At 48.3% G+C, this 12567-nt stretch overlaps 1 protein-coding gene across 1 annotated transcript in view; it reads right to left on the reverse strand.

Moving 5' to 3' along the window:
• Positions 1-12567, reverse strand: part of DNAH9 (dynein axonemal heavy chain 9) — a 205756-nt gene that overhangs the window by 123231 nt on the left and 69958 nt on the right. Inside the window, exons 39-41 of the mRNA XM_065647527.1 lie at positions 9268-9433; positions 5870-5972; positions 4345-4584 (exon numbers count right to left, since the gene is read on the reverse strand). Coding sequence (XP_065503599.1) covers positions 4345-4584; positions 5870-5972; positions 9268-9433 — 509 coding nt within the window. The remainder of the gene's footprint in view (positions 1-4344; positions 4585-5869; positions 5973-9267; positions 9434-12567) is intronic.

Below are 12567 nucleotides of genomic sequence, written 5' to 3' on the forward strand. Positions count from 1 at the left end.
AACTTCTTTGCTGGGAGGTGCCAGAGCCTGGACCAGGCTGCCCAGAGCGGGTGTGGAGTCTCCTTCTCTGGAGACATTCAAACCCGCCTGGACCGACCTGTGTGATCTGCTCTGGTGACCCTGCGTGAGCAGGGGGGCTGGGCTGGGGGATCTCCAGAGGTTCCTTCAGCCCCCACCAGTCTGGGATTCTGTGTGATTCTGTAATGCTGAGGCATTTAGTGTTGTCCAGCTGAAGGTGAAGTCCAGAGACAAAAATCAAGTGAGAACAGTGGATGAAAATCATTGTTCTGTAGGGATACATGGAATTTCCCACCACCTTCCCAAGTCAATACAACTAGATGGTTCATCTCAGGGGAAACCTACTCTATAGCCGGGGCAGCCTGGAAAGCAACATGGCTCAAGCAGTTCAGACAGGAACCCATACAGAGCAGGGAGATACAACAGAAGAAGACACCTGTGTCCTTGAACGGCCACTGGAACCCAGGTGGGATGTCCTGACATGTTTCAAAAAGTATTAGACACCCACACTTGGGCAACAGAGTGAAACCACACCTGTGTCCCTGATGGGGAGCTAGACACCCTTCTGGCCTCCCCGGCCTCAGATGAAACTTGATATCCTCATATATTTGAATCTGAGCACCTTAAACTGGAGTCTAATCCCACCTCAGACCTGCAAAGTGCTGATGTCTGACAACAGGACAGTCACCTTGGACTCCTTTCACCTCCAGTGAATGAGGTGCTTCAGAAACACAGTTCCTCTGAGCTCTTCTCCATGTTTATCCATGAGGAAGAGCTGATGAACTACAGACAGAAATGCCTGGTTTTCTCTGCTGAGGGAGAGGACGTGACACGCCAGGCAAAAGGGAATCCCACTGAAGATACTCAGATCCCCAGAGATGATCATTCCAATCAGTCAGGACAAACGTGAACAGTGCTTGACAAAGTCAATCCACTGCTGCCTGCCGAGCCTCCTACCCTCGGGTGTATAGGTTGCTCTTTTTCCCTTTGGTTTCACCAAGACCTGACAAATCTCTCCGGCATTTTGCCATCATTTGTAGTGAACACCTTCTGGAGTCACCTTCAGCTGAACCCTCGCTCCAAGCAACGCAGACATCAGCCTGACTAGCTGAGGCCAGGTGGCAATGGGTCTTGAGTACAGAAAGAAAAACACAAGAGCAATAAGGACCCGAATCTGCTGAAAGGAATTATTGCTGACTTGATTTGGGGCTGTCTTCATTGTTCTTTGCAACACTTACATGCATACAATGTCCAAATTCATTAGCTACAGCAATTAAGATACAAGTTCTCGGAGTGTTTTGTAATGAGGCAATTAGCACAAGACTCTTCGTCATAAGAGCTGTCAGGCAGTTTTGACAAAGGGAATCAAACTGGGCTTGTAAGGCTGGTAGGTGCAGTATTAATATCTAATATATTATGTATATAATAGTATGTATATAATAGTAAGATAATGACAGAGCCACTGGACAGACTGCAAATGGAGCCATTTTTAATGACCTGAGCAGAGCCAGCAGTATCACAGCACAGCGACAGCAAGTCCAGGGGCTGACCCCTCCACAGCTGAGATTTGTATGTGGTTTGTGCCTTTAACAGTTGTCATTGGCTGCCGGTATAACTACAGAACAGCCGGTAAAACAAGAAATCTCAAAATGGCCTTCAAATATGCAGCTATTGCGCTCTCAGTGTTTGATTGCTTGTCTGGGATTAAAAGGAATTAGAAAAAGGCAACATGCACTGACCTACATCCACCAGTTCTCCATCTTCCCACAAGCTAAGGAAACTCAGACATCCCTAACCAGAGAGAGGGGTTTGTTTCCTCCCTTCTCTTTTTTCTTCCTTTTTTTTTTTATTTTCTTTTTTCCAGATAGCATCACATCAAGGGTCATGGACCATGGTAGACTGCAAGGTGGGTGGAGAACTGGCTGGCCCAGCAGGCTCAAAGGTCTCACTGGAGCCCAGCTCCCAGCAGTGTTCCCCAGGGGTTGGTACCAGGGCAATGAATGTCTCCATGCGGGAGCCAGCAGTGCTCTCCCAGCCGGGCTGCAGCTGGCACTGACCAAGCAGAACACAAAGGGAAGGACCTTGACAGGTGGAGAAAAGCTGCGTGAGGTTCAATCCACTTTTGGGTTCCCCAGGACAAGAAATACCTTGACATACTGGAACAAGTTCAGTGGAGGCCACCAAGGTCATAAAATGGTGGAGGACAGGACATGCAAGGAAAGGTTGAAAGAAACGGGTTTGTTCAGCTCGGGGAAAAGGTGAAGGGGAATGTTAATTCTGTTTCTATCCCTGGAGACATCCCAGGCCAGGCTGGACAGGGCTCTGAGCAACCTGAGCTGGTGCAGATGTCCCTGCTCATGGCAGGGGGGCACTGGGGGAGCTGAGAAGGTCCCTTCCAACCCAAACTATTCTATGATTCTATGACTCTGTCTACAGCTACCTAATGGGGAGTTATAGAGAAGACTGAGCCAAATTTTTTTGGAGGTGCATAGCAAAAGGACAAGAGGCAACAAATTGCAGCAAGGGAAATTCCGATTGAAATAAAAATATATCATCTTCATCATGGAGTGGGTTTAGTGGTGTGACAAGGGCCAGAGAGGTTATGGGAACTCCAGCCTTGGAAACATTCAAAACTTGGCTGATCAGCCTGACCTGACTTTGACGTTGGCACTGCACAAGAAGGGTTTGGACAAGAGAGTGTGAGCTAAATTATGAGTTTATGAAGATGTAATGAAAGCAACACATGGAAATGCATTCCCAGAGTCCAGAGCTTCTTTCACGCTCAATTTCGGGAAGAAAATTGTGTTCTATTAGGGCCAAAGAGGAAATCAGGAGATCTCAAAAACTCCAGAATATTTAATGTGAAGGAATAATCAAGAACGACTACCAAAAGGTAAGGAAGGATTTCAAGAAAAATTGAACCACTATTTAAATAAACATTATGAGACCCAGGAGCCAGACTCCCCCACTCCTGAAGCCATGTGATAAACAAAAAAACACCTGAGCTCCTGTGGCTGCTCCTGCCCTCTGGCCCAGCATCTAGATCTGGCAGGACATTTTCTAATATCCCACAACCTGAGCACCTTTCAAGCAGGCTACAGTTAAAATTAAAGCTTCCCATGGAAATGCTTCTTTTCTCTCTCTGCCTTTCAAAGCACAGATTAACTAGAAGCCAGGATTTAACATGACCCACATCTAACGTCAAAGGCTGCTGATGTTTAGCCGAGTACAAGTGACAGGTCTGATTCCTTCTTGGCACAAAGGAGTTATTAACTTTTTCAAGGCCCTGGTTTTGGATTTCCCATTGCCTGTCATTACTTCAGCTCTTGTGTGATGGACCAGACCACAAGGCACTGAACTTTCAGTACCTACTTAGTAAAACAGATGTTAAGAAGGACAACAACAAATTACAAACTGGGGTTCTACAACAGGTTATGGTGCTTCAAACCTCTTGATTTGGCTGCTGAGAACTTTCTCAACTTTTACTAATCAGCCTTAAACTCTGAAAGGCTCTTTGAGCGGTAATATCTACTGCTTCAAAATATGAGATTTCAGGGGAAAAAAAAAAGAAAAAAAAAGTCTCTCCATTCTTGGAAGAAAACATTTCTAAATCTGAACAACTTCCCCTTGGTACAGAACTGGCTCCGGTGGAAATTCAGTTTTAGCAATTAAGTCAAAGCAGGGTTTGATTCATTTATCAACTCTTTAAATGTTCATTTATCAACTCTTCATGCACATACTGAGTACCTGATCATCAAGAAGCTAAGAGGACATGCCAGTACAGGTCAACAAGCTAAAACGGCTCTAACTTCAGGGTCAGTAACTCACTAACTATCCACCACCTGCTTCAGTGCAATAAAATAATTTGCCTGTGTGGTGGAACAGTGACCATATTTACACGTGTGGAACTGAGGCTCCCAAAGATGAGCGCAGCTCCATCACACTCACCGCCAGCCACTTAATTAAGTGCTGAAGTCAGAAGCCCAAAGCTCCCTTCAGCTGGTCCCTTCTACAGCCAGAGGGCATTTCAACCCACCCAAAATCTGCACCTCCATCTGGAGCTATTCACCCCTCCCTGTTGACCACAAGAGGCTGGGAAGTAACTAAGCTTTGCAAAGCCATGGGCGATGGCTCTGGAATCCATCCAAAACGAATCAGGAATTAAGGAATGGCCCAAGGTCACCCCCTTTACTCAGGGGACACGTGCTGTGTCATTTTTAGGTGGGATTCTGCATTTTGCTCACCAGCGCTAGAGGAACACAGGTCCACAGCCTCTTGTAGCATCAGGACAAGCTCCAAGTGCCACAGGAGAGCAACTGCACTTACTTGGAAGATATTGGAGAAGTCTCTCAGGTTGAAAATGTAGTGGAACTTGATGGCTGTTGGAAGGAATGTAGCGGCTACTTTCTGGTGCAGTCCCAGGGCAAGGGCAATCAGCTGCTGAGCTGATTTTTGCACAGTCCCCAAGAAATTCCCACTTGTCAGGTGCTGCATTAAAATGGTGCTGTAGATCCTGGACAAGGCATCCTGCCCAGGGATGGACAGAGCGAAGACGCAGAAGTGACGCTGAGGAAGAGAAAGGAAGACATGGAAAGGTCAGAGAGGTGGAAAACCACCTTTCAAGCAAAATGCCCTTGGGGATTTGCTGTGATTTGATGGAGTGCTGGATAATCTCATCTAGGCTCCCTTTCCCATGAAAGGCTGGACCAGATGATCTTTTGAGGTCCCTTCCAGCCTGGGTTGTTCTATGATTCTCTGACTTGCAGTCCACCTGAACAAGGTTATTTCCCTCTGCCAGTTTGCCAGCAGAGCTCAGGTGGGAAGTGACATCACTCTGCTCACTAACCAGGGGATTTTCAACTGCATCTCACCACTGCTACACTGGAAGCTCAGTCCATTGAAGAGCTGAAGGGCTCTGAAGGTCCCACCGACCTCTGATAAAGCCCAGTCACTGTCTCTATTAAGGACAGCCCCTGGAAGGTGCCATCTCCCAGAAGACCTCTTTATTAATTTGGAACTTGCAAAGTTGCTCATGTACAGCCATGGGACACTTCATTGTAACTCCACACCTTGCTGAAGAGGAGCCAGGGTCCAGGCTGACTCTGGTCATGAGGTTTTTCCATGATGAAATGAATTTTGCTCTCTGCTATCCAGTCTCCCCATCAGTTGGCAGCTCCCAAAAATCAAACCCTAAGGTTTAAGATCTCTTCCCAAATCCGTACTTCTGTTACCAGCAGCACTTGAACTCTTTTTTGTTTGGTTTGGGGTTTTTTGTTTGGTTAGGTTTTTTGTGGGGTTTTGGTTGGTTGGTTGGTTTTGGTGTTCTTTGTTTTGTTGGTTTTGGTTGGTTGGTTGGTTTTGGATTTGTTGGGGGTTTTGTTTTTGTTGTGTTTTGGTGTGGCTTGGGTTTTTTTTAGTTTTGTTTGTTTTCTTTTTTTGGGTTTCTCCCCCATACCTCTTTTTAATAAGAATATACTAACAGCCGCATCAGACAATTTTAGAAACCAGGAGGCTTTAATACATTATGCTTCAGAGCTAAATATGAGCTAAATGAAGGCAAAATCTGTCTATATGAACCAGAAGGTTGTCCTGAAAGTAGGTGTTAAGCTGGCTGGCAACTTTTGACTTCTTCCTCTGACTGAACTGCAGAATGTGAGGAAAAACAAACAAAGGAAAAAGGGACCCAGTTTGCTGCTTCACTGTTAGGAATTACAGTCACTCAACAGATTCATGCCATTTGTACTGATAAAATGACAGCAGGATCTGCCAGTGGTTGTCCTCTAGCCTCACGTTTAAATGATCCACCGCAAAATAAACCCAGCAATGCACGTGCCGTTGTGCAGGGCTTTACCTGCAGCCGAGGGTTGATGGTGAAACTCCCTGCCGTCGGGTTCATGCACGACACGTACTGCACGTTTGTGATCTCCTTCAGCGACAGTTTGGTCCGGTCGTACCTTTGGGCAAAACACAAGCAGCAGCACAGTGACCACGGCCACTGCCTCTCTCGGTACATGTCCATGGGCTGCCAGAGGCCACTTGTTTTCAGGCGGTCAAATTCTGCATCTTGCCAAGGTCAGGCCCAGGCCCAGGTTGCCAGCCTATCCTTCAGCTTCAACAACCTGTAGCTAATATTTCTATCAGTAACAAGCACTGAGCAAAGCCCTTGGGCCATACTCTTCACTTGCACTGAAATGGTAGAAAACAGCAAGAGTGTCCCTGGTTTGAACCCAACCCTAGACGGGGTGTGAGAGACTACAAGGGTAACTCTCAAACACTGTGGCAAACCCAGTCCTGCAACACCCAGCCACGGGAGATAGGCCATCGTGCTCAGGTGAACGGTGATTTACATGTCAAGGCCGAGGTGACAGCCACAAAGGCTGGATGATACAGGCAGGGCCGTGTTGAAGGACACGCAGCCCTGTGTGCTGACAGGCCCGACACGGCACCACCAGAGCCCAGACTGAGAGACCCTTTGGGACTCTCCCATCTTCCACAATCACCCCCAGTGACGCCTGCACAAAAGCCCAGGCGATCCTGAGGGCTATAAACCCTATAAAACCTGTGCCAGCACAGGCAGGGTGCCACCCTGGGGACCCCTCTGCCCACCGGGCCGACCACGGGAACTGAACCAGACACTGCAGGGCGCTGCACAGCGCTGCACCCTGACCACAGACCCCAGCATCCCCGCACAGGAACCGCGCCTGAGACTACAAACCTATCAAACACATCATGGAGCCGTAATCGGTGAGATCTTTTTTTCTTTTCTCTCTCTTTTTCTTTCTCCTTCCTTCCTTTCTCTCTCTTTCTTTCCTATATTCCTATTTCTTTGCCTTCCTTTTTGAGTAATATAGAAACATAAGGTTTAGAGCCCCGCTTGTGCCACAAAACTCTTTTATGTGAATCTTTTCACTGCTAAACTGTTTATCAATTGAGCTTAAGTAACATAAATCCTCCTGCCGCTGAATCATTTGCCAGTTGGGCCAAGCTGCAAAAAATAAAGGTCTTTTGTTTGTGGACCTTCGGTATTGTATGTACTTTTTTCCAGCCAAGGGGACTGACAAATCTCAGTCACCCTTCCCCCCAGCCATAGCGCTGGGTGGGACATGACAAGGGTCAGCAGGCTGCTGCTGCCAGGGGGAAGGACGGGGAATCCTGGGCTCCCCAGTTTAAGAAGGACAAGGAATGATGGGAGAGAGTCCAGCAGAGAGACACAAAGATGCTGAAGGGTCTGGGGCATCTTTCTTCTGAGCAAAGGCTGAGAGCTGGAGCTGTTCAGCTGGAGAAGAGAAGCTGAGAGGGATCTGATCAATGTGATCAATATCTCAGGGTGGGTGTCAGAGGATGGACCAGACTCTGTTCAGTGGTGCCCAACGCCAGGGTGAGGGGCAACGGGCACAGACTGAAACACAGGAGGGTCCAGCTGAACATGAGGAGAAACTTCTTTGCTGGGAGGTGCCAGAGCCTGGACCAGGCTGCCCAGAGCGGGTGTGGAGTCTCCTTCTCTGGAGACATTCAAACCCGCCTGGACCGACCTGTGTGATCTGCTCTGGTGACCCTGCGTGAGCAGGGGGGCTGGGCTGGGGGATCTCCAGAGGGCCCTTCAGCCCCAGCCAGAATGGGATTCTGTGAGTCTGCTGGAGGAGCCAGGACTGCAGCCAGGGCAGCCCAAGGGCAGCAGCGAGCTCTGCCCATCTCACCCCTCACCATCCCTGAGCCAGCTGCAGCCTCGCTGGGCTGCGAGAGGGAGCACCGGGTATGCGATGGAAGGAGCCATGGAAGGAGGAATGGTGATTTTGCAACTGTGGGTCTGAGGCCCAACCCCAGCGGGTGGGGGCTGAGGGGACATGCGCCTATCAGACCCTGGATGTAAAACAAAGCCTCTTCGCACTGATCTCGGAATGCAAAACAATTTCAGTGGTTAAAAGCCAAACAGCCAAGAAACCACATCTTCAATGGAAGTAAATAAATAATCGGAGGGTGTTATTAGACTTGGAGTAGTGAGATAGCGAAACTGAGGCTTGGCAGCCAGGAAGTGTCAGGTAGTCTGTAAACCCCGCCGTACCCAACCAATGGGGAACAGGGGAGGGAATTTGCAGCCGGGATTAGGGGGGGATATAAGCGTTGGCTTTTTGCCCTGTTCCGTGTGCCTACCTTTAGGTAGAACATCTGACCTTGCAAAATCGTTAATAAAATATGCTTTGCCGAGAGATCCTGCCTGAGCCTATTATATTGGCAAGATAATCATTTCCTACATGCAATACCCCAGTGGGCACTGCTGAGGGCACGGGCAGAAAGCCTGGATGTGCCTGGGAGGGGACCCAGGCATGCTGCATCCCCCCGCATCTGGCTGCAGCCCCCCCATGCCTTGCTGCAGCCCCCTGTGCCTCGCTGCAGCCCCCCGTGCCTCCAACGCTCCCTCGCAGTCAGCGGACCCCTCTATCTGCCTGACTTCCCTGACACCCACAGCCCAAGATTTCTGCCTCCGCTCCACTGTCTCTGTTCTTGGGAAGCTTTTGGTCGAGCTCAGGCATGCACGCAGCTGAGGAGACTGGAAATTGCAATGAGTCCCTGCCCTGTATTCTCTGTGGAGAGAGATGCAAATATTCACGTCCCACACAGAGCTGCTGGCTACAGTGTAAAATGCACCAATCTCCTTCCAAAACAGTCACTGTTTTTCCTTCAAATTACCTCTGCCTAGATAATGCTCGTTTGCTGCTGCCTGACAGAAGACAATATTAGGTGCTCACAGCAGGGGCGGTTCACCCCAGACGAGGTCAAATCCACGACCTTCCTCTGCTCTCAGCATCGCAGGGCAGCAAGGCCGAGCATCGCGCTCCCCTCGCAGGCTTTGCACTGGGATCACAGTCACAAGCCACAGCAAGAGCAGAGCAAAGCTCCCCTCAACCCGGCTATGAGCAAGTATTCAAGTAGTACTAAAGAAGCAATTGGACAACGCCCTCAAACACATGGTGTGAACAGTGGGGTTGTCCTGTGCAGGGACAGGAGTTGGACTCGATGATCCTTGGGGGTCTCTTCCAAGTCAGGACATTCTGTGATTTTGTTTGCTGGGGACAAGGGAAACCCTGAGGGTGCACAACTCTCGGTTCACCCAGAGCCTCTCAACCAGTTCCAGCCCAGCAGTACGCAATGGGAAGAGGGACCCATGCTTTGAGATCCTCTCAAACCCGCTCCCCAGAGCTGGAGCTGAACAAAAATGTCTCAGACAACGAAGTTCGAGCAGCCTCCTACCAGTGGCCGTAGTCCAGGTGCTGCCGGATCAGCGTATGGGGCTGCACTGTCCCGTAAGCATCCACCTCAGGCATGTTGAGATCATCAATGAAGTACACAAGCTTCTTGGTACCTGGAGGGCCATAACTCCTGCCAGCCTTTTTCTCCAGAGGCTTCTCAAGCACACCTGTAGGGAGGCAGAGGTGCAAAGCTCATCTACTGGGAGAGTAATTGCTGCAAAATAAAAATGATTTCTCAGCCCAGCTCGATGCCCTGCTCTATGTAGCTACAGCAGCCCCTCGAGGAGCCGAGCTGTCCCCCAGCTGCGGTTGTATGAGGAGCAGTTGAGGGAGCTGGGGGTTCAGCTGGAGAACAGGAGCTGAGGGGAGACCTTCTGATCTCTGACCTGCCTGAAAGGAGCTTGGAGCCAGGGGGGGTCGGGCCCTGCTCCCAAGGAACAAGCGCCAGGACCAGAGGAAACGGCCCCAAGTTGCGCCAGGGGAGGTTGAGGTTGGATCTGGGGAACAATTTCTTCCCCAAAGGGCTGTGGGGCACTGGAACAGGCTGCCCAGGGCAGTGGTGGAGTCCCCATCCCTGGAGGGGTTTGAAAAATGCAGAGATGAGGTTCTCAGGGACATGGGGTAGTGGTGGAGTTAGGTTACAGCTGGACTCGATGATCCTGAGCGTCTCTTCCAACTGAAATGATTCTATGATTCTATCTTAAGGGTCTCTTCCAACCCAAACTGATTCTATGATTCTACAGTGCAGCTGGGAGCCCTGTGCAGCGCTGCAGGGACCCTCAGGCAGCTCTTTGGTCTGACTTAAATCAGAAAGCTCTCAACTCCTCCTTTCAAACAAAAATACAACAAACTTAGTCTTCTACAAAACATGTCTACTTTTTGCTTTTCATGCAAGAGAAAGCCTTTTGAATCCCCTCTGCATAATTTTTTAAACGAAATCTTGCTTGCTGAGGTTATTGTGACAGAGCAGTGAGCATCCCCTGCTGCCTGCCCCGGCGATATGGCAACTGCACCGCGAACGGGGCAGCAGGCGCTGGGATGGAAAAAGGGAGATGCTGTAGGCACAGAAAGAAGCCCATGAGCAAAGCTGGTTTTGTGAATATAAGTGCATCTTTTACCCGGTTAGACAAAAGAAATAGGTGATTTCAGGGCCAAATTCCTGGACATCTTCAGAACAATCAAAATAATACTTTTTATTTAAATGCATCAAATACCCACAAGTTCCCTGATCTTCACGCCAGCGTTACCTAGCCCTCCAGATAATGTGACAAGATTTAATTCCAACACAAGCTGTCAAATTACCCCCTAGTTTTAAGTAGGGTCATGCACGAGCAATGGAGAGCACAGAGAGAAAAGTTTCGCATTTCAAAGCCTTGGAAGATTTTTATTTGTTTTAGCAGAAGGCTGGGGTTATATGTTGCTCTAGATCATAAAATGTGGGGAATATTTATAACGCTGGGCTGATATTTAATAAAAATCACTCCATGTTGCTGCACATCATGTTCTATAGGTTATTGATTCCTTTGATTGCAGCCTAGGCAACCTTTACTGTCTCAGTAAGTGGAAAAGCAAACAGAAGCAACTCTCCTGTGCCCAGACCCCGGGTGGGTTTTCTGCCCTGTGCTTACTCAGAGAATTTGTTTCATTAACAGTTTTGGGCTGGCAACAGACCTATAAGGTGCTGTAAAGCAGCACACAGTAAGCAGCAATTCTTTGTAATTAGGGAAGACTGGCAAATGTAAACGGGACTGGGAATTTTTTATAAAAATGTACACTTAAGCCATTTATTATCATGTGCAAAAGTTATTAAGGAAGATTTATATTCTGTTTGTTTTTTTCAGACCACAAATCTTTTAAAACACTGGGTTTTTTCCTGCTTGGGTGCATTGCAGACAGCTTGCCTTTCTCACTGCTCAAAATTCAGCTGATTTCTTGTTATAGATAGTTGCTGCACAAAGGAATGAGTTGTGCTCAGAAAAATGATGAATCTTTCCTCAGCGGAGTCTCTCTCCCCCTTCAATAAAACCACAATATTTGAAATTTCTGGTAGCAAGTTAAATTAAGTGTTTCAAATAAGCATTTAATTTAAATTTAATTAGTCCCTAATTAACATATAAAATCAGCCTTTTTTGAGGTTAAACAAGTATGCAAGAGATTCATCACACTGAAATGCAATTACTGGGGATCAAGTGACATGTTCATGAAAGTGGCATTTTAATTCAAAGCTATATCTCACAATAATAATAAGGGGGCTGTGTCTCTGCATCAGAGATCCTGATACATACTCAAACTAGCACCTCAAAGAAACAGTCTGGACCCCTCTTACCTTCTGGCTGGTGAGCAAGGGAGAGGGGAAAAAAAACCCAAACCAAAAAACCACAACATTTATTGCAATTTCTCTGAATGACAGAAGCCAGGGCTACATCGGATGGAGGGGCAGAGGTCCAAGAGGGCATGAAGCAGAGAGAGCAGGAGAGCGAGGTCCAGGGCAATGGGCTGAGAGAGCGGCAAATGCCACAGAACGTGGCATTTAGTCACAATAAACTATAGAAAATCCCCAAACTGGCCCCAGGCTCGGGCAGAGAGAGTGTCGGGCTCCTTTTCACCCCTGTGCACATAGCACTTCTGGAAGCCACAGGATGCAGGGATGCTTTGAACCACATACCTCTGCTTCCCCTAAGGGCTGCATCTTATAAATCTCTGCACCAACAGGCACCTTGTCTAAGAAACTACTGGTTTTCAAGTTAGGATCTTTTTTAAGTTTAAAAAAAAAAAAAAAAAATCCAAAATTGCTTTGTATCCGTGTTTTACAAATTTAAAGATGTGCCTGCTGGTGAAAAGAATAAAGCAGTCAACTGACAAACTACACAAAAAGGGACAAATTAACTCTAAAAAATGAGCAGCAGGGAACCAGGCCAAGCAGTATAAATCATGCTTCCCAATGCAAATCTCACGACCACATCTTCATCCACACACAAGACAACTTGCTCCTCTCTGCAGGGGAAGAAAGTCGCCGACTCAGCCCATAGCTCATGGCCAGCGACGCAGTGCCAGGTCTGCCTGTATAAATAGCACCTGCACACGCTCACTCATCCAGCTGGAGACAAACGGCTGCACATTCACAGAATCACAGAATCCCATTCTGGTGGGGGCTCTGGAGATCCCCCAGCCCAGCCCCCCTGCTCACGCAGGGGCACCAGAGCAGATCACACAGGTCGGTCCAGGCGGGTTTGAATGTCTCCAGAGAAGGAGACTCCACACCCGCTCTGGGCAGCCTGGTCCAGGCTCTGGCACCTCCCAG

The sequence above is a fragment of the Caloenas nicobarica genome, chromosome 18 (assembly GCF_036013445.1).
Source record: "Caloenas nicobarica isolate bCalNic1 chromosome 18, bCalNic1.hap1, whole genome shotgun sequence".
NCBI classification, from domain to species: Eukaryota; Metazoa; Chordata; class Aves; order Columbiformes; family Columbidae; genus Caloenas; species Caloenas nicobarica.